Consider the following 20,285-nt stretch of genomic DNA (forward strand, 5'->3'; position numbering starts at 1 on the left):
ATTTCCCACCCTTACACCGTTTCATGAGATTCCTATAAAGATCCATATTTTTTTGTCTGTTCTCTTGGATATTGTGAAATTAGACATTTTTATAACATTTTCACAAATGACTCTAAAACCAATTAACTGAGTTTGACCAAGCTTTATGGCGGATTGGGACCTAGGGCCAGACAAGATCCTCATTACATTTAGGGAACTGTAGCTTGTTCTTAACATTAATTAGGAATTATTTTTTATTAAAACAAACTGTGGATTTTTCTAAGATCTCCCTTTTTCATGTGTGTTTCTACTAAAGAGGTAAACAGTCTCATAGTACTGTACTGTTCTCTGCCGGATGTCCTGCTCCTGCCTTTATAGCCTGCCATCAATCCTGCACGTGACTGACTTGAGACTACAACCAATGGTGCGACGACCTGTAGGTCCAAATATGGAAAAGTTATGAGACATACCAAATAGTTTCGGAGGGGGGGGGAGAGCTCACATAAAAGTTATATTACTTATAAGTAAATTCGTAATGTCTGCTCCCTTAAATGTCTTTCATAATATTTTCGCTTATGAACTTTTCAACCAGACATTTTGCGCCTTCTCCCAAATGACTGACAGCTGGGAATCCCCGCCCCCACCGGGCCACACCACCGGGCACCACCCGTTCACAATTCGAGCTCCGCAGGTCTCCATTTTGTTCTTCCACGGTGTCAACGAACTGAGAAGTCGAAATTTGGAAAAATGAATGAAGAATACGATGTTATCGTCCTGGGCACCGGACTCACGGTGAGAAAAGGGAAACAATAAAGTCTAAGGTTTTGAACTTTTTTTGCAACCTGTTAGCTAACGCAGTTGCCGCCCGGTCGTTGGGCTAACCGGCCTAATTAACAGGGCTAGCGCTAAGTAGCTAGCTTAGCCGCTAACCGACAACGAGTGCTAATGGAGTCTGAATAAGCTAGCTAACGCTACGTGTGCCGTTAGCGAAGGATTAACGAGACATAGTCATGAACGAACCACAAGTTGAAACTGCTTCTTCTGTCATCGCTTAGTGTTCAAACAGTCCTTATTGAACAGTTAATTAACAATTTTAACAGGTTTTTTGGAAGTTTTGCGTCAGTCCGGGCAGTAAGAATTCAGACTAAACGCAGATAACTAGTTTGCTAACATTAGCCTCCTTAGAACACGCTAACAACTAAGTAATTAGCCTGGTGCTAACAGCTGAGTAACGACGTGTCCACGAACACATTAGTTCGTTCTATGGTTATGTTAGACCGTTGACATGTTCTCAGTCTCTGTGTAACTTTAGAAGAAGACAACATTTGCATTGGTATTAAATAACGGACTGACTGTTGGGTTTGTTTGCATTATGGGATTGTGTAGACGAACTTTTGATAACTTGGGAGTTTAATTTCGGTAATAATAGCAACACAAAAAAACCCCATAAAGATGATGCAACCTGTTGAGAGGAGGTGATTTATAAGTTTCCCCGTACGCGTGGGGTTTGTGTATCCGAGGTAAGCGTCCCACGGTGGGGTAAACCACGGAGCAGCCGGACCTTATGTCTTGTTGTCAGGTTAAAGTGAAGCGCTAGAAAACCCTTGAGTTTGAATGCTGATACTGTCTTATGCGCCACACACACTTGTTCAACTTCTGCACATTTCTTATACACTTCTGTTAAGTAGATGTTAAACTAGTGGACAGCCTGCAGCCGGTTTAGTTCCATTTGGGTCTGGTTCCTCTAATACCGGAGAAGTGAAAGCCTGCTAACTGAGGTCCAGACCTGCATGCAAAACCCCAAACAGTCCAGGTTAAAGCTGATTGTGGTTCCAGTTTTCAAATCTGTGGCTTCTGTGCTTCAAACCTGAAAGCATCCAGTTATATTACACTGCCACGCCCACTGAACAGACTATTAATAGCAAACCTATAATTAAAATAGTGACAAGCGGTCATGCAGTTCTTATTCAAATAATGGTGTTCTAAAATATCTAATCAGTCTTAAAATCTTTCAATGTATAGTAACATGCAAAATATCAAGTTAATTAATTTCATCCTTAATTACTCAACATTGAGATCATTAGCCTGAAGCCATCCAAAGGATTTTGGTACATTTATGACACAGAGTAGCTTGGTAATAAAATATTAAACTTTGCTTCAATGAGTCAATTTTATAACCTGTATGACAACATGTACAACTTTTTTTCTTTAAGAACAGTGAAGTGAATAAGGAAGTGTTTCAGGGGTTGAGGATGTTGTGGGTTCAGGAATTTACAGCAGTGATGGTTCTATGTCACTCCATTGTCAGTGACAGATGCTTAATCACCAGTGGAAGTGTGGAAACTGTTAGCCATGGACAAAACTTTCATCTAATGAATGAAAAAATATCACTGATAAGTATACTGTATACCATAATCAAAAAAACATTCTTTTCACTTCACCATGCATGCTATAGTATGAAGTAAGGTAGTGTTCACTTTTTATTTCTCATTAAAGCAGGAAATAGTGTAAAAGAAAGGAAATAGACTCACAGGCCCCGTCCACACGATGCCAGAGCTTTTTGAAAACGCATCTTTTTTGTTGCGTTTACGCCTTCCGTCCACACGACAATGCTGATATCCGGAACAAAAACGCAACTTTTTGAAAACGCTGGCCTAGGTGGATTTTTTTTAAAAACGCTGGGTCTTCGTTGTTGTGTGGATGGTGTGTCCGCAACTTTTTAGAAACGCTGACGTCTTGCCTGCGACGAAAACCGCTGTGACATCATATTTATGGGCCCGTGTGTACAAACATGATGGATGTACGAACCTTGTTGATGGCAGCATTCTGACAGGCATTTTGTGACGATAAAACACGGAGGATTCCTATTGGATAAAATCTGACTCAATACTGCCACCACAAGGTTTGGCATGCTTATAGCCGTCTTCGAAAACGCACTGATGTGTTTACGTGTGGACGGAGATTTTTTTGAAAACGCTGTTGTGTGGACGCCAATCGTTTTCGATGCGTTTTTCAAAAGTTGCGTTTTCAAAAAAAATCCATCATTTTGACGGGGCACCAGTTTGCTTTCACTCACAATACAATGAGAGAGGAAGATTAGCATGTGTAAAAAAATAGAGCACTGCTGATAAAGTTAAACCAACTTAGAAAAACATACCTTTCATGTAGTCTTGAAAAAAATCATTTCTCTGAAGTCTGAAGTCAGCAAATCATGTTTTAAATGTTGACCTTTAATCCGCTGTGTGACCAGGCGTGGAAGGCAGTAAAATGTTTAGTGTGGTAAACTGCAATTTATTTTCATACTAAACCATTCTGCATAAATATGCAGTGAGTGATATTCCTTAGTTATAAACAGCAATATTATTAATTTTAATATTTTTTTAAAATAACTAAATTGTTGTTTCTGAAGCTTATAGAATATGGGACTATACAGTTGTCTGTGTTGGTCGATGTCTTCTCATGTCTCATTTTGTACAACCAATAAAGATACTTGGTTTACACTTCTATAAAAGTGGAGGCAAGGAGCAGATCCCCTGAGAAAACCTTGAAGATTATGGCATATTTAGAGCTCTGTTGATCCTGTGAGCTAAGTGGATTAAAATTCTACAGATTTCATGGTCTTGAAAGAAATTTACTATATATATGTTAAGTGTCAAAGCTGTTGTCTGATTGGGGTATTGTCACTGAGAGATCAGTGCAGGTTTAGTGTTGTCTGTAGGCTTTGCTGCCTAGCTTCTAGTGGTCTGCCTGACATCTAGCTGGAACTGATGGTCACCATGTTTTCGACTGATTTCTACTTGCTTGATTGTACACGGATTGCCTTTTTCCTCTGTCAGCACGGCCTGTGCTGCCCATGGCTCTGTGTCATAACTTGTTTTTTTGTTTTTTTTAATTAATTGGCAGCACGTCGTCTCCAGTCACATGTTACTTGGAAAGAGTGACCGTTACAACAAAGCTTATCCTGCCTCCCAGTCTTTCAAAATGTTTTTACAAGCTTAGCTGTCCAGCCCTGACATTTCTTTCTGGTGGTCAAACACTGTGGTGTTACAGCAGCAGGCAGTTGGCAGCCATTACCACTCATATTAGCAACAAGTAAATATATCTGTCACCAGTAAACTCTTGAGGTGTGGTCAGTTGTTTTAACCCCTAAAAGTGATTGCACTCAGTTGTCTGAATTGTTTGATAGCTTGTGTTAACCTCCAATTACCTGTTTTCATACAATGTAAAGTATGAAGCAATATCTATACTGAAAGGAAGAAATAGAAATGCTGGGCTTGCACTAGGAGGTAGTATGACTAAGCCACTGTGGCTCCGTGTAAAAGAATTTAGTAAGCCACAAAAAGCCACATTCTGTGGCCAAAACAGCGGCTTGCTATAATAGTAAGTAAAACTTACAAGTAAACATTGAGTAATACCAAAAATCAAATTTATTAAAACCAAAGTGTCTAAGTCAAAGTTAAAATGTCTTCTGGTCCAAGTAAAACTTACAAGTAAACATTGAGTAATATTTTGAATGACTGTATCTTCACATGGTGAATGCAAGTTTTCCATTGTTGGGAATGTAAAACCACACTCATCGTAGGGTGTGTGGGAGGGATACCCCCCACAGGGGGGGTCCAGGGGGCCCCCCACGGGAAATTTTTTAGAAAATGGGGTTTTCCTGCATTCTGGTGCATTCTGAGGGCAAAAACTTCAGTTCAGTTTACCTACAAAAATGCACTAAAGTCAACAGTTCAAGCTTAACACTTTATTTCTATTCTACTTTATGCAGGTATAAATGTGAGAGTCAGCAATTTAAAACTTGTATTCACTATGTTAAGATAGTCATACAAAATATTACTCAATGTTTACTTGTTAGTTTTACTTGGACTAGAATACATTTTAACTTTGACTTAAACAACACCATTGGTATGCCATAGTTGTTGTTTTTTTGAATTCGATAATATAATTTTTCATTTCAATTTAAAAAGGCATGAAAAATGGCAAGCGAGGTGAATACACATGACATGCATCGCTGGTTATTCCTGCCTGTCATAGAGATCAAAAGTCTAAGACTACAAAAAGTATTGATAATATCTTTCATTTACCTTCTGATCAGTCTGTCACCACTCCTACCCCCTCTCAGCATTCACCATTTGTTGTTCAATTAGAATTTTAACGCAAAATCTACTGTAAAACACTCTATTCTCTTTTTCTTTCAATCGATCGTCCTCGCCTTGTCGTACACCAATTCGCGGGTTTAGCTTGTAAAAAAAGAATCCTTTTTTTTTTTTTTTTTTTAGTGTTGTCAGGTGATAAAAAAAATAATTACAGGATTTGTAATTAATTAATCTAATTAATCGCTTTTTAATCTCATACCTGCTAAAGGCCCCCAAATAACGAATTTGAATTCTAGGACATGACAAAATTGTAGTGCTTGACTAATCAATAGAATGCACCAAGACGAGAAGATTTGAAATCCACATTTTTATTGGTTAAGTGTGCTTTATACATGAAATCTCCTGTGTCGCAACCATCTCTGTTGTCAGTCACTCTCATTTTGACTAGTGGCGCAGGTAGGAAGTGACGTGCCGCTGCACGGGTCACTCAATGGGCCAAATTTAAAATGCTTGCACATTGACTTGCCACTCATGATAAATTGCGTTAATTTTTGTAGCGTGTTAATTTGCAGCCTAATTAATTAACGAGTTAAAGTGACATCGCTAGTTTTTTTTTTTTTATTGGGTGAGAGGCGGTCATGACCCGAGTGTGTATCTGATCGGGAGCGTCCGGGTCACTCCGGCTATTTGCGTTGGCATTCGGAAATAGCGGCATGCTATTGTTTTATGTTATTGCTCAGGGATTTTCGCGAGTCCAAAAAAGTTGTAAGTTTTAGACTTTTTTTCCTAAAAATAAGAACACCACTGTGGCTACACAAGCTAAAAACCTTGTAGCCATATGGAATTTACTTCTCCTATGGCGAAGTGGCGAATAGCTAGCGCAAGCCCAGACATGTAATACAACAGGAGTGCAGCCATCAGACAGATTCAATCAAAGTTCTGATGAATTTATTTTTGTTATATGAGTAAATTGTTATTCTTTGTACAAGTTTGAGCTGTGTTTCATGTAGTAGTGAAGCCTTTTTTAGTGTTAAGTTTAGATACTCTCATTATGTAGGTTGTTTAGATTTTTCCGTTTAGATTGTACATTCATGAATAGAATTGGTAGACTGAATTTAGATACTACTTTATTGGGGTCAGGGGGAAAAAACCATCTTCATAATTGTTAAATAATCTAAAGACACGTGAATATTGTGTTCATCCTGTGAGCAGTGGCATGTGAGCTTTGCTGTCTTCCTGCAGACCAGCATGCATTCAAACCAACTTACTGTACAGTTCAGAGGATAAGTGACAGTCAGGTCATACAGGGACAACATTCATCCATTTATTTTGAAAGTTAAGCTTTAATCCTCTTGTTAGAAATGTTTTTTACCTTGTAAAGACTTGTTCAATGTTTTGAACAGATTCAGGGAGTCATCTGTATAATTAATCCAATGATTGTGCAGAGAAGGCAGTATTTTTTAAAAGGAGATGGAAACACTGATTCCTTCTGTGTTGTGTTTTCTCCCAACAGGAATGCATTTTATCTGGCATCATGTCAGTGAAGGGTAAAAAGGTTTTGCACATGGACCGCAATTCCTACTACGGCGCTGAGAGTGCCTCCATCACGCCTCTGGAAGAGGTGAGATCTTTTTGTTGTCCATCTGATATAACAATGTACTGCTGCTGGGGTCACACTGACATGTACAGTAGATATTAGGGGTCATAACCAAGTCCATTGATCAAAAGCTTTTAGGTTATGACACAGTTATTTATCTGATGTCTATTGGTCTATGACAGAGGTTCTTAACCTTGTTTGAGGTACCTAACCCTGCCGGTTTCATATGCTCACTCACCGAACCCTTCTTTAGTTAAAAAAATATTATTATTTTTTTCAAATTTAAGACATAAGTACATGTTTTACTGGTGTATTTAATGAATTGTGCATTGAGGTCACCTTTTTCAAAGAACAAAACCAAGACAGTGCATGAACTCACATGAAATTGCCTACCTGTAAATCAGTGTGACTTCTGCTGTTGTTATTGAGAGACCAGTTCAGATATGCATGGCTTCACCTTGGCAAGTGCTACTCTTGTCGTTTTCACAGCAAAGTCTGTTTCTTTTGTTTTCCATGCAGCTTAAGGAAGTGTTCCTTTGTTTTTGCGAGTTGCTCAACTTGACATTGCAATTCATGCAGAACGCTGACTCCCATCACGATCTGTTATACAGTACATGTAAATTCACGTTGCACATATTTGTCTGACCACTGTCTTTTTTTGCTCAACATAGTTACTATGAATTAAAATATTAACATAACATAAAACATAACATGAATTTGTCAGCAGTGCTGAAATTTGTCTTGCAACCCAGCAGCCGTTTTATGCAACAAAGAAGAACATACATCACACACATATCACTTACATTGACATGACACATATTGACAACATGGAAACATAGTAGTCGAGAGCACTTGTCCTCCACTCAGCCTATCTCCGGTTTTGCTCCGGTTGAGCATTAAAGTGGATTGATGGACAAAGGACTTCTTTAGTCTGTCTTGAAAGGTGATACCTTGTATCTCCTTCCTGAGGGCTAATGGATGTAGCGTGATCACCTGCAGCCAGTGATGGTTAAGGGGGGCGTGTCATCACGAATTGACATGTGTCAAACGTACACAGTGATTCGTGTATGTTCGGCAAAAACACTCGACACATCGTGTCGGGTGTTTTGTCTTGACCTCAGTGTCCGCCGAACCCCTGACACCGACTCACCAAACCCCTCGGGTTCGATTGAACCCAGGTTAAGAACCACTGCTCTATGATGATGGAATCTGTGAGTCTTTGCCAGTGGTTTTTTACATTTCTGGATTAAAATATTTGAAATTATTATGTTGGTGGAAACACTGAACAGACTTTGATGTGTGAACCATTGTGGGTTTGTTGACTTTTTAAGCTCTCCTGGTGTCTGTCTTGAGTTTTCGTTCTGTGTTCTGGTTACAGCTCTACAAGCGCTTTAAGCTTCCTGGCAAACCTCCTGAGTCGCTGGGAAAGGGCCGGGATTGGAATGTGGACCTCATCCCTAAATTCCTAATGGCCAATGGTATATTTGGATCACCCACCTGAATATTAAATGTGTCTGTAGCTCGATATTAAAAAACTCTTGACTTTTTGCTGCAGAGTGAGCAACAAATTTGTGTTGAAAGTGAACAAACGCTGCATCACAAGGTTGTGATAATATCTAAATTTGAATGAAGTCCTTCTGAGCCCCTTTGTGTCTTTTCTCAGGTCAGCTGGTCAGCATACTGCTGCTCGCACAGGTGACTCGCTATCTGGAATTTAAAGTTGTAGAAGGCAGTTTTGTGTACAAGGGTGGCAAAGTCTACAAAGTCCCTTGTACAGAAACCGAGGCTCTGTCGTCAAGTAAGTTACGTGAGGATGCAGTGGAAATGGCTAAGCAGGTGTTTTCATAACGATTAAATGGCTTGAATCCATCTAGGAAATGTCTTTATTTCATTTGAAACACACTCGCGTACCATTTTTTACTTGTCTGTTGCATTTTGCGCCATCATTGTATGTAGCATTGACATTGTAAAGCTCGTGTTTGACTGGATGGATGTTGCTATTGCAAGGATTCACTTACTCTCTTTGCTTTTCTGTCTTCCAAAGATTTGATGGGGTTACTGGAGAAGCGACGCTTCAAGGGTTTCCTGCAATTTATTGCCCATTTTGATGAGTGCAACCCCAAGACCAAGCAAGATGTTGACCCCATAAAGACGACAATGAGGGACCTGTACAAAAAATTTGGCCTCAGCCGTGAAGTTCAGGAATTCACTGGGCACGCCCTTGCCCTTTATCGCACAGATGAGTCAGTATTCCCACTAGTTGTATTATGAATGCTACTTTTGTAGAAAGTTGTTCCTTTTTCAGTTGCACAGTGTTTTGCGTGTTAAATGGGTCCCCCTGCTCTCCCCAGGTACCTGGATCGTAGCTGCATTGAGACAATAAACAAGATCAAGCTTTACACTGAGTCTCTGGCCAGATATGGCAAAAGTCCATACCTATACCCCCTGTACGGCCTTGGGGAACTCCCACAAGGTTTTGCCAGGTAAGAAACTCCTGTGTGCAAGTACCTAATATTAGTTCTAACTGTCATACCTTCGGAATGAGTGTCAACTGTGATGGCTCTGATTCATTCTAAGACTGCAACTAAGGCTCTTCTTGTTATCCATTGTAGTAGTTGATGTTTGAATATTTATTCATGTAACTATTCTCAGGGATTTTTTATTGGTTAAGTTTTGTTCAATGATTCAAGTAATTACAACAGTGTTCCTACTATATTTGTCAGACACTTGTTTATAAAAGTACAAGGCCTCAGATTCTGAAGGATTGCTAAAATAAACCTGAAGATTGTCACAGAACCTATTTCCTTGAACAGAAGAATCAGTATATTTCATCCTGGAGGCTCATGGTGGTTGTGACACATGTTTTTTTAACCGCATTTGTAGATTCAAGATAAGACAACAGGCAAACTTATTTTTGCATCAGTTACTACCATGGCAATTACCTTTTAAAATAGTGGCAATGAAGAAATACTTAAAAGATGCCTTTTAGCTTCTGTTAGTATGAGAATGTCTTTGTTACTGATGCTAATATGCGTATTAAAAAGGAATGAGATGTGTTTTCTTATAAAGCGTTTGCCCTTATGATAAGGCCACGCTAAAAGATCACACAGACCCACATGTTGTCTGAATTTCTCAGACCTCAGAGGATTGTGGGCCATCAGAACACAGATTTTTATTGGAAAATCTTGCATTGTTTCAATTGCAGGCTGAGTGCGATCTATGGTGGGACGTACATGTTGAACAAACCCATAGAGGAGATTGTGGTGGAGAATGGGAAAGTGGTGGGAGTCAGGTCTGAAGGAGAGGTGAGCTGTTATTGACTATGATGTATGCAATTTCCCTGTAATTGTTTTAAATTGTGAACATTGGAGCATCAGTTTATGAGCCACCACACGCATGTTAATCTGGTCTGTAGTCACCTGTTGTGTTATTCCATTTCTTTATGAATGAACTTTGTTCCCATTGTAGCTCGCCCGCTGCAAACAGCTGATCTGTGATCCCAGCTACTTTATGGATGGTGTCGAAAAAACTGGTCAGGTGATCCGAGCCATCTGCATTTTGAGCCACCCCATTAACAACACTGGCAACGTCGAGTCCTGCCAGATCATCATCCCCCAGGAGCAGCTGAATAGGAAGCATGGTGAGCAGATCAGTTAGACTGTAGAGCATTTAATAATGCTTGATATGCATCTTAAATTTAAGACAGCAAGGATAGCATTGTGGTGAAAGAAAGCTAGAATAAATTTTTTTTTTCATCTTAAATTAGCGGTGATCACCAACAGAAATATGTTTTACGTGTAAGCAGAACTTGCATTGCTGTGCTGCACATCCACAGAAAAACCACAGTACAATAACTTTGCTTTTCCTCTTTCTAGATATCTACATTTGCATGATCTCTTTTGCTCACTGTGTGGCAGCAAAGGGGAAATACGTTGCCATCGTCAGCACCACAGTGGAGACAAGCAAGCCAGAGGAAGAGATCCAAGTGCCCTTGAAGCTCCTGGAGCCCATTGAGCAAAAGTTTATCAGCATCAGTGACCTGTATAAGCCCACTGACATGGGCACTGACAGCAAAGTATGATCAGCATGATGACATGGATCAAGTTTTAACCAGCACAAACGTCTTTTTTCCCCTCATTTGAGGAGCAGTTTGTTTCAATTCACTTTCAAGTAATGTTGCATGTAGTAGAATGTTGTAGAACTTCATTTTAAAGAAAATGCATATACAGTAATCCTTCGTTACTCACAGTTAGTGCATTCCAGGAACCACTCGCAAAAACAGAATTCTGAGATAAAGCGCCAAACTATTATTTACAGTAATTTAAACGTTTATCCCCATAACGATATTAAACCACCATCTATCTGTATGACCTTTTCCCACACTCTTATCGACTGTTTAAAGCACTTTTGTGTCTCATGGAGATGCGCTGCGTTCCGAGACTCATGGAATGTACTGTACTTCCGGATGCCATCAGCCAATAGAATGTGTGTACGGAATCACGCTGACTGCATAAAAATCAGCAATGAGGTGAAGCTGCGCGTGTTGATGCGTGAATGCGCGAGCGATTACTGTATCTTTACAGTGGGAACAACACTTCTGCCCTTTAGCCATCATTTAATAATCAGACCCATGATTTCTAATCTTCTGTTTATTTCCTGTGTGTACTGAGAGAACTTGATTTGCAAGTCTTGTTAACCCCTCTTGTTTTCATTTGTAGATTTTCATCTCTCGTTCATACGATGCTACGACTCACTTTGAGACGACCTGTGACGACATCAAGTCCATCTACAAGAGGATGATGGGTGTAGACTTGGACTTTGCTGACATGGAGCGCACGAGGCTGGACATCGTTGGTGACGTGTAGATCCGGCCTCAGTTTATCAGATGACGTTACCGACAGCTGAAATAGAAAGCCTAAAGAGAAATGAATACACCAGTGGGCTGGTTGATGATCACGCATATGGATTGCCTACTGAGGAAGATCATTATAAATATATAGACATATCACATAGTGTTGTTGGAAAGGGTTCAGGGAGGAAGTTTTCAAATCTCAGATGTTTCTTGCACTTATACCAATAAATACAACCCAGATTTGTTCTGGGTCATCAAATAAAGACAATTCAGAATCCAAAGATGCCAAATCTATTGATATTCATAATAACAGGATCTCTGAGGCTGTGCAGTCCAATTTTTGCCATTGTATAAAAATTTAATTTGTCTTTGCAGGTATTTACAGGGGTCACTGTTTGGTGTGTCTTAAATCATATGGGTGGGTAGCTTGGTGTCTTTGAAGCATAAAAGTGCACACAATTATGTGAGGTGGCACCTCGGCTGTCACACTCATTGGAATTAAAGTGGTGAGAGGTCTTGGTGTTTGTGTTTAGAAGCCCTTGTTGAATACTCAGCACAGCCATATCTGTACTGTAAGACAAGCCATATTGTGACCATTTTCCACAAATAAACCACCTGAACCTGGTTAACAGTTAGTTTACTTAAATGCAGCAGAAGAGATGTATTAGTTATTTTATGCAAAGAGAGATGATCTGAGAGCACGAACAGATTAATGGAAGATGTGGCTGACTGGTAGCTCAAGGACCAAATGTGTACAGCAGTATTGAACTGATGAGAGCTCTTTCATATCCACTGTTAACAACTTTATTACATCTTGAGCTTGATTTCTTGAATGAAAAGTAAAAACAACTTTGTCAGAACCCTGAATTGTTTGATTCTTTTTTTTCTTCCCTGTAGAGTTTGACCTTGAATCAAATCTTGATTTTAATGTACTGGTGGAAATGTGCAACAGAGACATAGACCCACAGCAGAATTTTGTTAATGGTGAGGCTGAATAAGAATCATCCCTGGATTCTATCCTGATATGACCAACAACGCCCAGATCCCAGGGTAGGATAGAATATTAAAAAGCTTGAATTAATTTTTATATAAAACAACCAGAATCTTGACTGCATATATTTTACTTTTCACAGTACTCTGGAAAAAGTTAATGCAAAACATTTTGAACACAAAACGAGATAATACATAATACGTCATTGTAAATTTATTATGTACGCTGGATGTCACAAATATCAAAAGTTTTCCAAACCCTACAGGTTTTTATATGAATTTTTAAACTACAGTATAACATCTTAATATTTTTAAACTGCAAAACAAGCAATAAGACTATTGTGTTTATTATTTCTGTTCGAAATAGATCGAACAGAAAGGTTCGTCTTATTTTTTATTAAAATTTGTTTTTCCCCCGAATATACAGTACAGTAGTTACAGTCTATAATCGTTCAATATTACGGTGACTTACTTTAACTCTCCAGTAGGTGGAGTAGATGTTTGTAAATGTATTTGTTGTCAATAAAGATAATTTAAAAAAACAAGTGCGGTCCGACTTGTTTACCGGTGAAACATGGAGATGACAGCTGCGCGCCGTTCTTTCCTTTGCGACATTGGTGAGTTGTTCATTTTTACAACAACCAACAGCAGAAAATGTTAACGATCACTAGATTGCAGAGAATAATTGCAGACAATTTAAAAAAAAAAAAGTGTTAAAAACCAACAGGACCGTTGCCACAGTCAAGTACAGTATTATTGTCTGGGAGAAGGATAAATCAAAGCCAAGCCAATAGAGTCCATTTAATATCAGAGGAAAATAATACTGAACTAATTAAAAAACAAAAGAACAAACTAAACTAACCAATCAAACAAGATAAACCCCCCCAAAAAGGAATGAAACAATGGAAACAAAACAGCAGTGGTAGTCTGTCTATAATAAATGAAAGAAAACAAGTTAAATAACCATTCTACCACAAAAAAACTAATTTGTGTACACAAAGGAAATTTGCATTTTACCTCTTTAAGTGACTGTTAAGTGAGTGAGTGAACAAGCAGCGAGCAGGAACCGACAGGAGAGTTCTGAGTTATGGTGGTTGTGGCAGGAAGCCGAAAAAAGCCTGCTAAAGAAAGTGTCTTGGGTGTCATCTTTGTCCACCATTAGACCACACCAGGGGTGTTACAATATGTACAAAGTTTTTCTTTTAAAAGTTGGTGCTGCTTATATTCAGGTGCACGCAATAGTCTGGAAATTACATTAATCTTGACAATGTTTACTGATAAATAACATTATACATTAAAAAAGCACCATCATTCTTGTGTAATTTGGTTATAACAATCGTGGATGGAGTATTTGGTCAATATCCATCAGTAAACCCAATATAGAATGTTAGTTATATACTATTGCATCTGACTACAATGTTGAAGTGCTGTTTATATGTTACTGTGTTTAAGGTTTCTGGGCAGACCGTACAGCCTTGCATGAGGCAGCTTCCCATGGCAGGACCCTGCAGCTCAAACAGCTGATTGACAGCGGAGCATCGGTCAACATGGTGACAGTGGACAACATCACTCCACTCCACGAAGCCTGCATACAAGCTCATCCTAACTGCGCCAGGCTGCTGCTGGAGGCTGGAGCCCAGGTGAGATGAACCTACATGTGCTGCCATCCAGCTCTCAGCTATTAAAAAAAATGAAATGCAAAATAGAGTATATATTGTACCACTAGCTACTCTGATTGTCTTAAATAGTTCTCTTCACTTTTTCTCATTTTAAATATGCCCTTAAAAGGGTGGGAAAACATTAAACTGGAATTTTTTGCTGTGGTTCTTCCAGGTGGATGTACGGACAATCCATGGCAGTACTCCATTGTGTAACGCCTGTGCTTCTGGCAGCGTGGAGTGTGTCAAGTTGCTTTTAGACTATGGAGCCAAAGTGAATCCGTCTCTCACAGCCCTCACGGCCTCACCTCTCCATGAAGCCTGCATAAAAGGTTTACCTTCAGCAGCAATAAGTCACCAGTCAGCTAGTCATACCTAATTAGACATCAGTTAAAGAAAAAAAATCTACCTTTCTCACAGGTAATATTGAGATAGTCAAGTTGATGATAGCCAGCGGTGCTCAGCTGGAGGCATATGACGTCCACTTTGGTCCACCCCTTCACATCGCATGTGCTAAAGGACATGTGGACTGTGTCAAGGAGCTGCTCCACGCAGGTCAGTGTGAAGAATATGTGGCCGCCCTTTGCACCAGCTATGCTCCATTTTGTTTTTGTCCACAGCTGGGAGATTGTCTTTCCGCAAGGGTAGCGGGAGGGTGGTGTAGCACTGTTGTCTCACAGCAACAAGGTTCCCGGTTTGAGTCTTTTCTGTTTGGACTCTGTATGTGCTTCCTGTGTCTACATGGGTTTTCTCCTGGTTCTACGGTTTCCTCCCACCACCAAAAACATGCAGCTTAAGTGAATAGGTCAATCTAAATCTTTAGTAGATGTGTGCATAAGTGGTTGTTTGTGTTTTGTGTGGCCCTGCAATGAACTGGCATCGTATCCAGGCTGTACCCCACCTCTTTCCCCTGCACGGAGTCCACTGCCGATGTCTCCCCCTCCCTGATACATGCCACAATGACAGTGTCATTGAAGCACTGTAGAATGTAGTTGAGTTATACTGGAAGTCTGTGGTGTAGAGGGTGAAGAACAGAGGGAGAGCACTGTCCCCTGTGGCGCCCCCATACTGCTGGTTACCACTGATGACAAGGAGTTTTCCACAAAACCATGCTGGGGTCTGGTGATCCAGCTCACGAGGAAGGGGTGCACCTCCACGGAAGCCAGTTTCTCCAGCAGGAGCCGGGACTGGATGGTAATGAAGAAGCTCGAGTCCAAGAAGAGCACCCTGAAGGCACAGCTCTCGACGTCCAGGAAGGTCAGTGCACGGTGGAGGAGGTACAGGATGGCGTCATCCAACCCCAACTTGGGCTTGATAGGTGAAGCGCAGAGGGTCCATCACGCCCTGCACCTGGGGATGCATGAGCTCCAGGACCAGTCGCTCCAGGGTCTCCATCATGTGGGAAGTAAGAGCGACCGTTTGGTAGTCATTGAGCTCAGCGGGGCATCTCTTCTTGGGCACAGGCACGATGCAAGAGTTCTTTCACAGTGACACGCCCCCTGCCAACTGGGATAGGCACCTTCGACTTGCAACAGCAGAACAAGTGGGTCATGAAGACGAATGCATGAGTGAATAATAATAAATATGTTTCACATCTTGTTGCAGGTGCCAATGTGAATTCGGTTAAGTTCCATGACACAGCTTTGCATCATGCAGCACGGGTCGATATGGTGGCCATGATCGAGCTGTTGGTGGAGTATGGTGCTCGTGTGTATGCCAGCGACAACGTGGGAAAAAAGGCTGTAGACTACACAACTCCAACATCTCCTGCACACTCCTGCCTTACGTTTTATGAGAGTGAGTTTATGCACTGCTGCGGTGAGCTACCAGAGGTCTGTTCCTGTTAACTTGGCTAATTAAAACATTTTCATTTCAACAGGTTGTCCTCTGAGTCTGCAGCAGCTTTGTAGAATCACCGTGAGGATGATGCTGGGGACCAGAGCCTCAGATGTCTTAAGTCAGATGGATATTTCCCACCGCATCCACAGCTACCTCCAGTACAGTGATCATCCTACATCGCTAAAGTGACACACAAATTGACATTAAAATCTGCTTTATAAATATATCTTATCAACCACATTGCTAGAATAACAGGGACAATATAACCAATCACTAGTCCTATTTAAATTTTGCTGTCTGTTGGAGCCAATCGTTCTGTTAAGCCATTATAAACTCTAAATATGAAAGATTTGAAGTAATTTGTTATCAAAAAATCCCGAGATGTATAATTAAAATAATTTATTATTTGTCCTTTAAAACTAGTCCTTTCTAGATTCAGAGGTCTAATTAATGGAAAGTGTGGTTTTTTTTGTCCTTTATTCTCTATGAAAATGTACAATATTATGTGGTTAGCCATCTGCAAGACGTTGATTCAATTAGTCATGTATAAAAAAAGATGTTTTTAATGATAATAATGATATTTTTATTTTAAACATTTTAAAAGAATACATCCACAAATGTTGATGTGCATCAGCTGAGTAACGTTGGATCAAAGGGGATTAAAGTTACACTCTATGGGAGTGTTTTCCAGTATTTACATAATGGCTACTTGAATATCATTATTTTGAATTGCAAAAAAAATGTAATCAAAAATGTGAAAATGAAATCTCTGTAGCTGTGTTCTATTGACAGGCTCTCACGATTATATCATTATGACATATTATTATATCAATAAACGTCCATTGATTGAACTGAAAGGTTATTGGTAGTTAATCAATTGATTGAAATTTCATAAACTGCTATATAACTATAACAAAGTCCTTCTAATACAGTATTGAAGTACCAAGGCTCGAACTTCCGGACTATGACCATATATGTCCATAATTGACTTCCGCCACGAGCGCCTTCTCGTCATTGGTCGACGTTTGGACTTCCGCCATGTTCAAAAGCGGACTCGACCCGCTAACTATTACAGTATAGTGGTTGTTATTACATGTGTACTCCTCCGTAATGCACAGGAAATAGAGGAAAAGGTTTCAGATGGGAGAGAGCGCTGACACTCAAACCTCCATTGTGACCGGAGAACAAACCAGAAGACAACCGGAGAGGAAGCTCACGGCTGATGAAGATGACACTCGCTTCCATTACAACACGGGGAGCTTGAGACGGTAAGTCCATATTTTCACCTCTTATTCTGAATTAAACTCACTAAAACCACGTAAAAATAATAATAAACAAGTGCGAACACTTGGGTTAAACCGGTCTTGGCTGTCAGTCCCGGTTGAAGAGTATAGCTGTGCTAACAGTGGCTAGGAAGCTGGAATCGTAATAGCTTTGAAACTGCGACTGTAAACACCATGTTAATTATTACAGATGGTTTATAAAGGCCACATGAATTTATCTAATACTGTGACTGCTAGCAAATACCATTAATATATCAAATAAGTGTCACAACCTGCCAGAAGATGATGCTGGTTGCGTTTTGTGCCACAAGGTGGCAGCAAAGCGCCACCATGATTCCTCAGGTAGACAAGAATGTCCAGATGTGAGGGTCTGGCTCCTACGATGCTAACTTTTTTTTTTTTTGGGTCTGTGTTGTCACAACGTGTATTTCATTATTGATACAGACAAGTGCAAATGTTTTACTATAACATTCTAGTATATGGATAGAATTTGTATTTCTGTGTGTTCCTGTTTTTCAGTGTTATCCATTTGATAAATTTTGGGGGGACAAAGTCCTTTGTGCTTACATTAGAATTTACATACAAGGGATCACATCACAAACAACACTGACAATGAACAATCACAGTCATGCAAACCTAGCATGTGACAAGAGAAAGAAAGGGTTAATTTGTTGCTTAGATTCCAAACTTTGCTGCAAAATGAATTCTTCAAAATAGTGTATTGTTTTTGTCTACAGACAAAATACATGGTTTTTGGTATCAATCAATCAGCATTTTATAAAGTGCTTAATCACATCAACAGACATTTCAAAGGACTTTTACAGACAGAGAAACCCAACAGAACCCTCCAGGTATACAGGTTGCCCTCAACGTATGAACATAATTGGTTCAGAGAGGGTAGTTAAATTCCATTACTACTCTAAATACAAAAGTGCTAGTCGCTAAAACTGACCAGAAACAATTACAGGACATAAAAACAACACATAAATGAAACAAAATACTGTAGTACCATGATGTAACTTGTGTATCTCTACTTCTGAATTTTATCCTCAGGGGTGAAGAGGCTAAGTCACGCTTGAATCCTCTGAGGTATTCCACCACTTACGCACTTCCTGGTAATCAAAGCTCCAGCGCGCCACTTTATGGTCACCTTGACTTGAGTCATTCTCGATTATATGTTTAAAAGAGTACACAGAAAAACAATAAACAAATTTACGTCATTTCACACAACTTAATGTCTGTCCACCACAAATATTGGACTCTTAAAATCACTATATAACCATTAAAAGCACAATTTACAGTATGTGTAACAATAATGTGTACAGTAAATAAGAATAAAAATTAATAATGTATTTAAAATGCATACGTATAGTTCCAATATCTACTGTTAAGCGTCACTTGAATTCAGATTAGTTTCCGGTAAACTTTTGCGCCTTATAATTTGATCCTTGAGGAGAAGAAGAATAAGATACAAGGAACTCTCAACCAGTTTTTAAGCACGTCCAACAACAAAAGCCAGAGTCAAATCAACTTTATTTATAAAGCGCTGAATCACACCAGTTGTGCAATGAAGATGGGGTTGTGAGTGACAGCAGGGCTAAATATTAAGGGTACTTATTAAGGGTATTTAATTAATGTTGGTCAGAGTCAGAGTTGTCATCAGAGAGATTATCACCATTAGCACTATCTCAACTAGCCTTTGCTTCATCACCATGATACACAGTAAAGTATCCAAGTGGGTATGAAGACTGACACTCTGAGATGTTCACAGAGACAACAAACAACAACAAAAGAGGGAGAAGAGGATTGGAAATGTGCGAATGCAGCGGTACTGCCCCCGATGGGGTTGTGGCAGAAAGCAGAACTGCAGGACAATAGTTGGATGTGGCGGCGTTTGCTTGGAAGTCAAAAGTCAAAGTTGAGAACTACCTGTAACCGTGTTAATTGGCTTAAATACCTCCTATCAGCTCTCTAAATGGTCCTGAGTGTGTCTCATGTAAGATTTTTCCAGCCTGACTTTTGTATATGGAACACGGAATGTACACTGTTGGTCTGGAGCCTGGCAACACAAGTACTTTGAAGTATTTCGAAGAATCGTCTTCAGTTGGTCGGCCATAAATGTGACAAGTGCTCGAGTACTGTAGCAGGGGTCATTTTTATCAATACAGTAAGATTTATCCATTAACACCCTGGTACTAGCATGCAACAATAGCGGGCTGAATGTTTTGGGATAATGGATGTTGGAGAGTGTTTGCATTGGACTCTTTAGAAAGGATTTCCATGCTTTGTGCCAATGTGCCCCAGGCCCACCCGATAGCCAACTGGCTCTGCAGACAAACATGGAAAAATCTAATATTTGACATCCATAACAAGGTTTATGGAAAAAAAAACCCTGAGTGTTGAGTGAGTGAACATGAGGCTTTATTTCACAAGTGAGACTGGTGTTAAATAATAGATTGTCTGCTGATCTTTTTGTGTGAGTGTGCACGTAGACTGTGTTGGTTACCAAATCAGGTTTAATAGGTAGAGGCAATAACATGTCGGGTGAGGATTTTGTGTCTACAAAAACTGGAATATTTAATAGACTTCATATCATACAACACTTTATGTAATAACAGCGTGCAGATGAACCATGTGAGATGTTCTCATATGGATGCAGCTTTAACTTCCAGTGTAAGAGGAAGAAGGTAATTTTTGTGTGTCCTTATGCAGATCTTCAGTGGGATCAGTAGTGAAGACACTGATGGTGGGCTCAGGTGGGGCCGGCAATGAAATGTTTAGTTTCAGTTACCCAGCTTCAGCAAACAAGGGCAGGGCACACTAGTATGATAATCCACTGAGTCACAAGCTACACGTCCCTCTGCGCTTAAGCCGAACAGGAGAAGAAAGGGACCTTTGTCCCCCTGGGTAGAGGCAGAGGTGAGTGTGTAGTTACATACACAGAGTTACCAGCTTTCAACAGGCGTGGGAAATATGATTAGGAATACA

General features: G+C 39.9%; 2 protein-coding genes across 2 annotated transcripts; both read left to right on the forward strand.

The window, feature by feature from the left end:
* The first annotated feature begins 636 nt into the window (after positions 1 to 636).
* gdi2 (GDP dissociation inhibitor 2) lies at positions 637 to 12,387 on the forward strand. Its single transcript, XM_068306524.1, has 10 exons — positions 637 to 771; positions 6,592 to 6,699; positions 8,054 to 8,153; positions 8,339 to 8,473; positions 8,720 to 8,918; positions 9,027 to 9,158; positions 9,881 to 9,980; positions 10,144 to 10,315; positions 10,551 to 10,750; positions 11,394 to 12,387. The coding sequence occupies exons 1-10, from the start codon at positions 727 to 729 to the stop codon at positions 11,538 to 11,540; spliced, it is 1,338 nt and encodes a 445-aa protein (XP_068162625.1). The 5' UTR covers positions 637 to 726; the 3' UTR covers positions 11,541 to 12,387.
* A 682-nt stretch (positions 12,388 to 13,069) lies between these two features.
* Positions 13,070 to 16,814, forward strand: asb13a.1 (ankyrin repeat and SOCS box containing 13a, tandem duplicate 1). Its single transcript, XM_068307203.1, has 6 exons — positions 13,070 to 13,134; positions 13,970 to 14,157; positions 14,351 to 14,507; positions 14,596 to 14,730; positions 15,781 to 15,972; positions 16,055 to 16,814. The coding sequence occupies exons 1-6, from the start codon at positions 13,092 to 13,094 to the stop codon at positions 16,201 to 16,203; spliced, it is 864 nt and encodes a 287-aa protein (XP_068163304.1). The 5' UTR covers positions 13,070 to 13,091; the 3' UTR covers positions 16,204 to 16,814.
* The last annotated feature ends 3,471 nt before the right edge of the window (positions 16,815 to 20,285 follow it).

The sequence above is a fragment of the Antennarius striatus genome, chromosome 22 (genome assembly GCF_040054535.1).
Source record: "Antennarius striatus isolate MH-2024 chromosome 22, ASM4005453v1, whole genome shotgun sequence".
In the NCBI taxonomy this organism is placed as follows: Eukaryota; Metazoa; Chordata; class Actinopteri; order Lophiiformes; family Antennariidae; genus Antennarius; species Antennarius striatus.

What these genes read in the sequence shown, in the direction of transcription:
- gdi2 (XM_068306524.1), top strand. Translation starts at nt 727, where the DNA reads ATGAATGAAGAATACGATGTTATCGTCCTGGGCACCGGACTCACG. An exon ending in TAAATTCCTAATGGCCAATG is followed by an intron (nt 8,154 to 8,338) that starts GTATATTTGGAT and finishes GTCTTTTCTCAG; the next exon opens with GTCAGCTGGTCAGCATACTG. An exon ending in GCCCTTTATCGCACAGATGA is followed by an intron (nt 8,919 to 9,026) that starts GTCAGTATTCCC and finishes TGCTCTCCCCAG; the next exon opens with GTACCTGGATCGTAGCTGCA.
- asb13a.1 (XM_068307203.1), top strand. Translation starts at nt 13,092, where the DNA reads ATGGAGATGACAGCTGCGCGCCGTTCTTTCCTTTGCGACATTG. An exon ending in TTCTTTCCTTTGCGACATTG is followed by an intron (nt 13,135 to 13,969) that starts GTGAGTTGTTCA and finishes ACTGTGTTTAAG; the next exon opens with GTTTCTGGGCAGACCGTACA. An exon ending in CAAGGAGCTGCTCCACGCAG is followed by an intron (nt 14,731 to 15,780) that starts GTCAGTGTGAAG and finishes ATCTTGTTGCAG; the next exon opens with GTGCCAATGTGAATTCGGTT.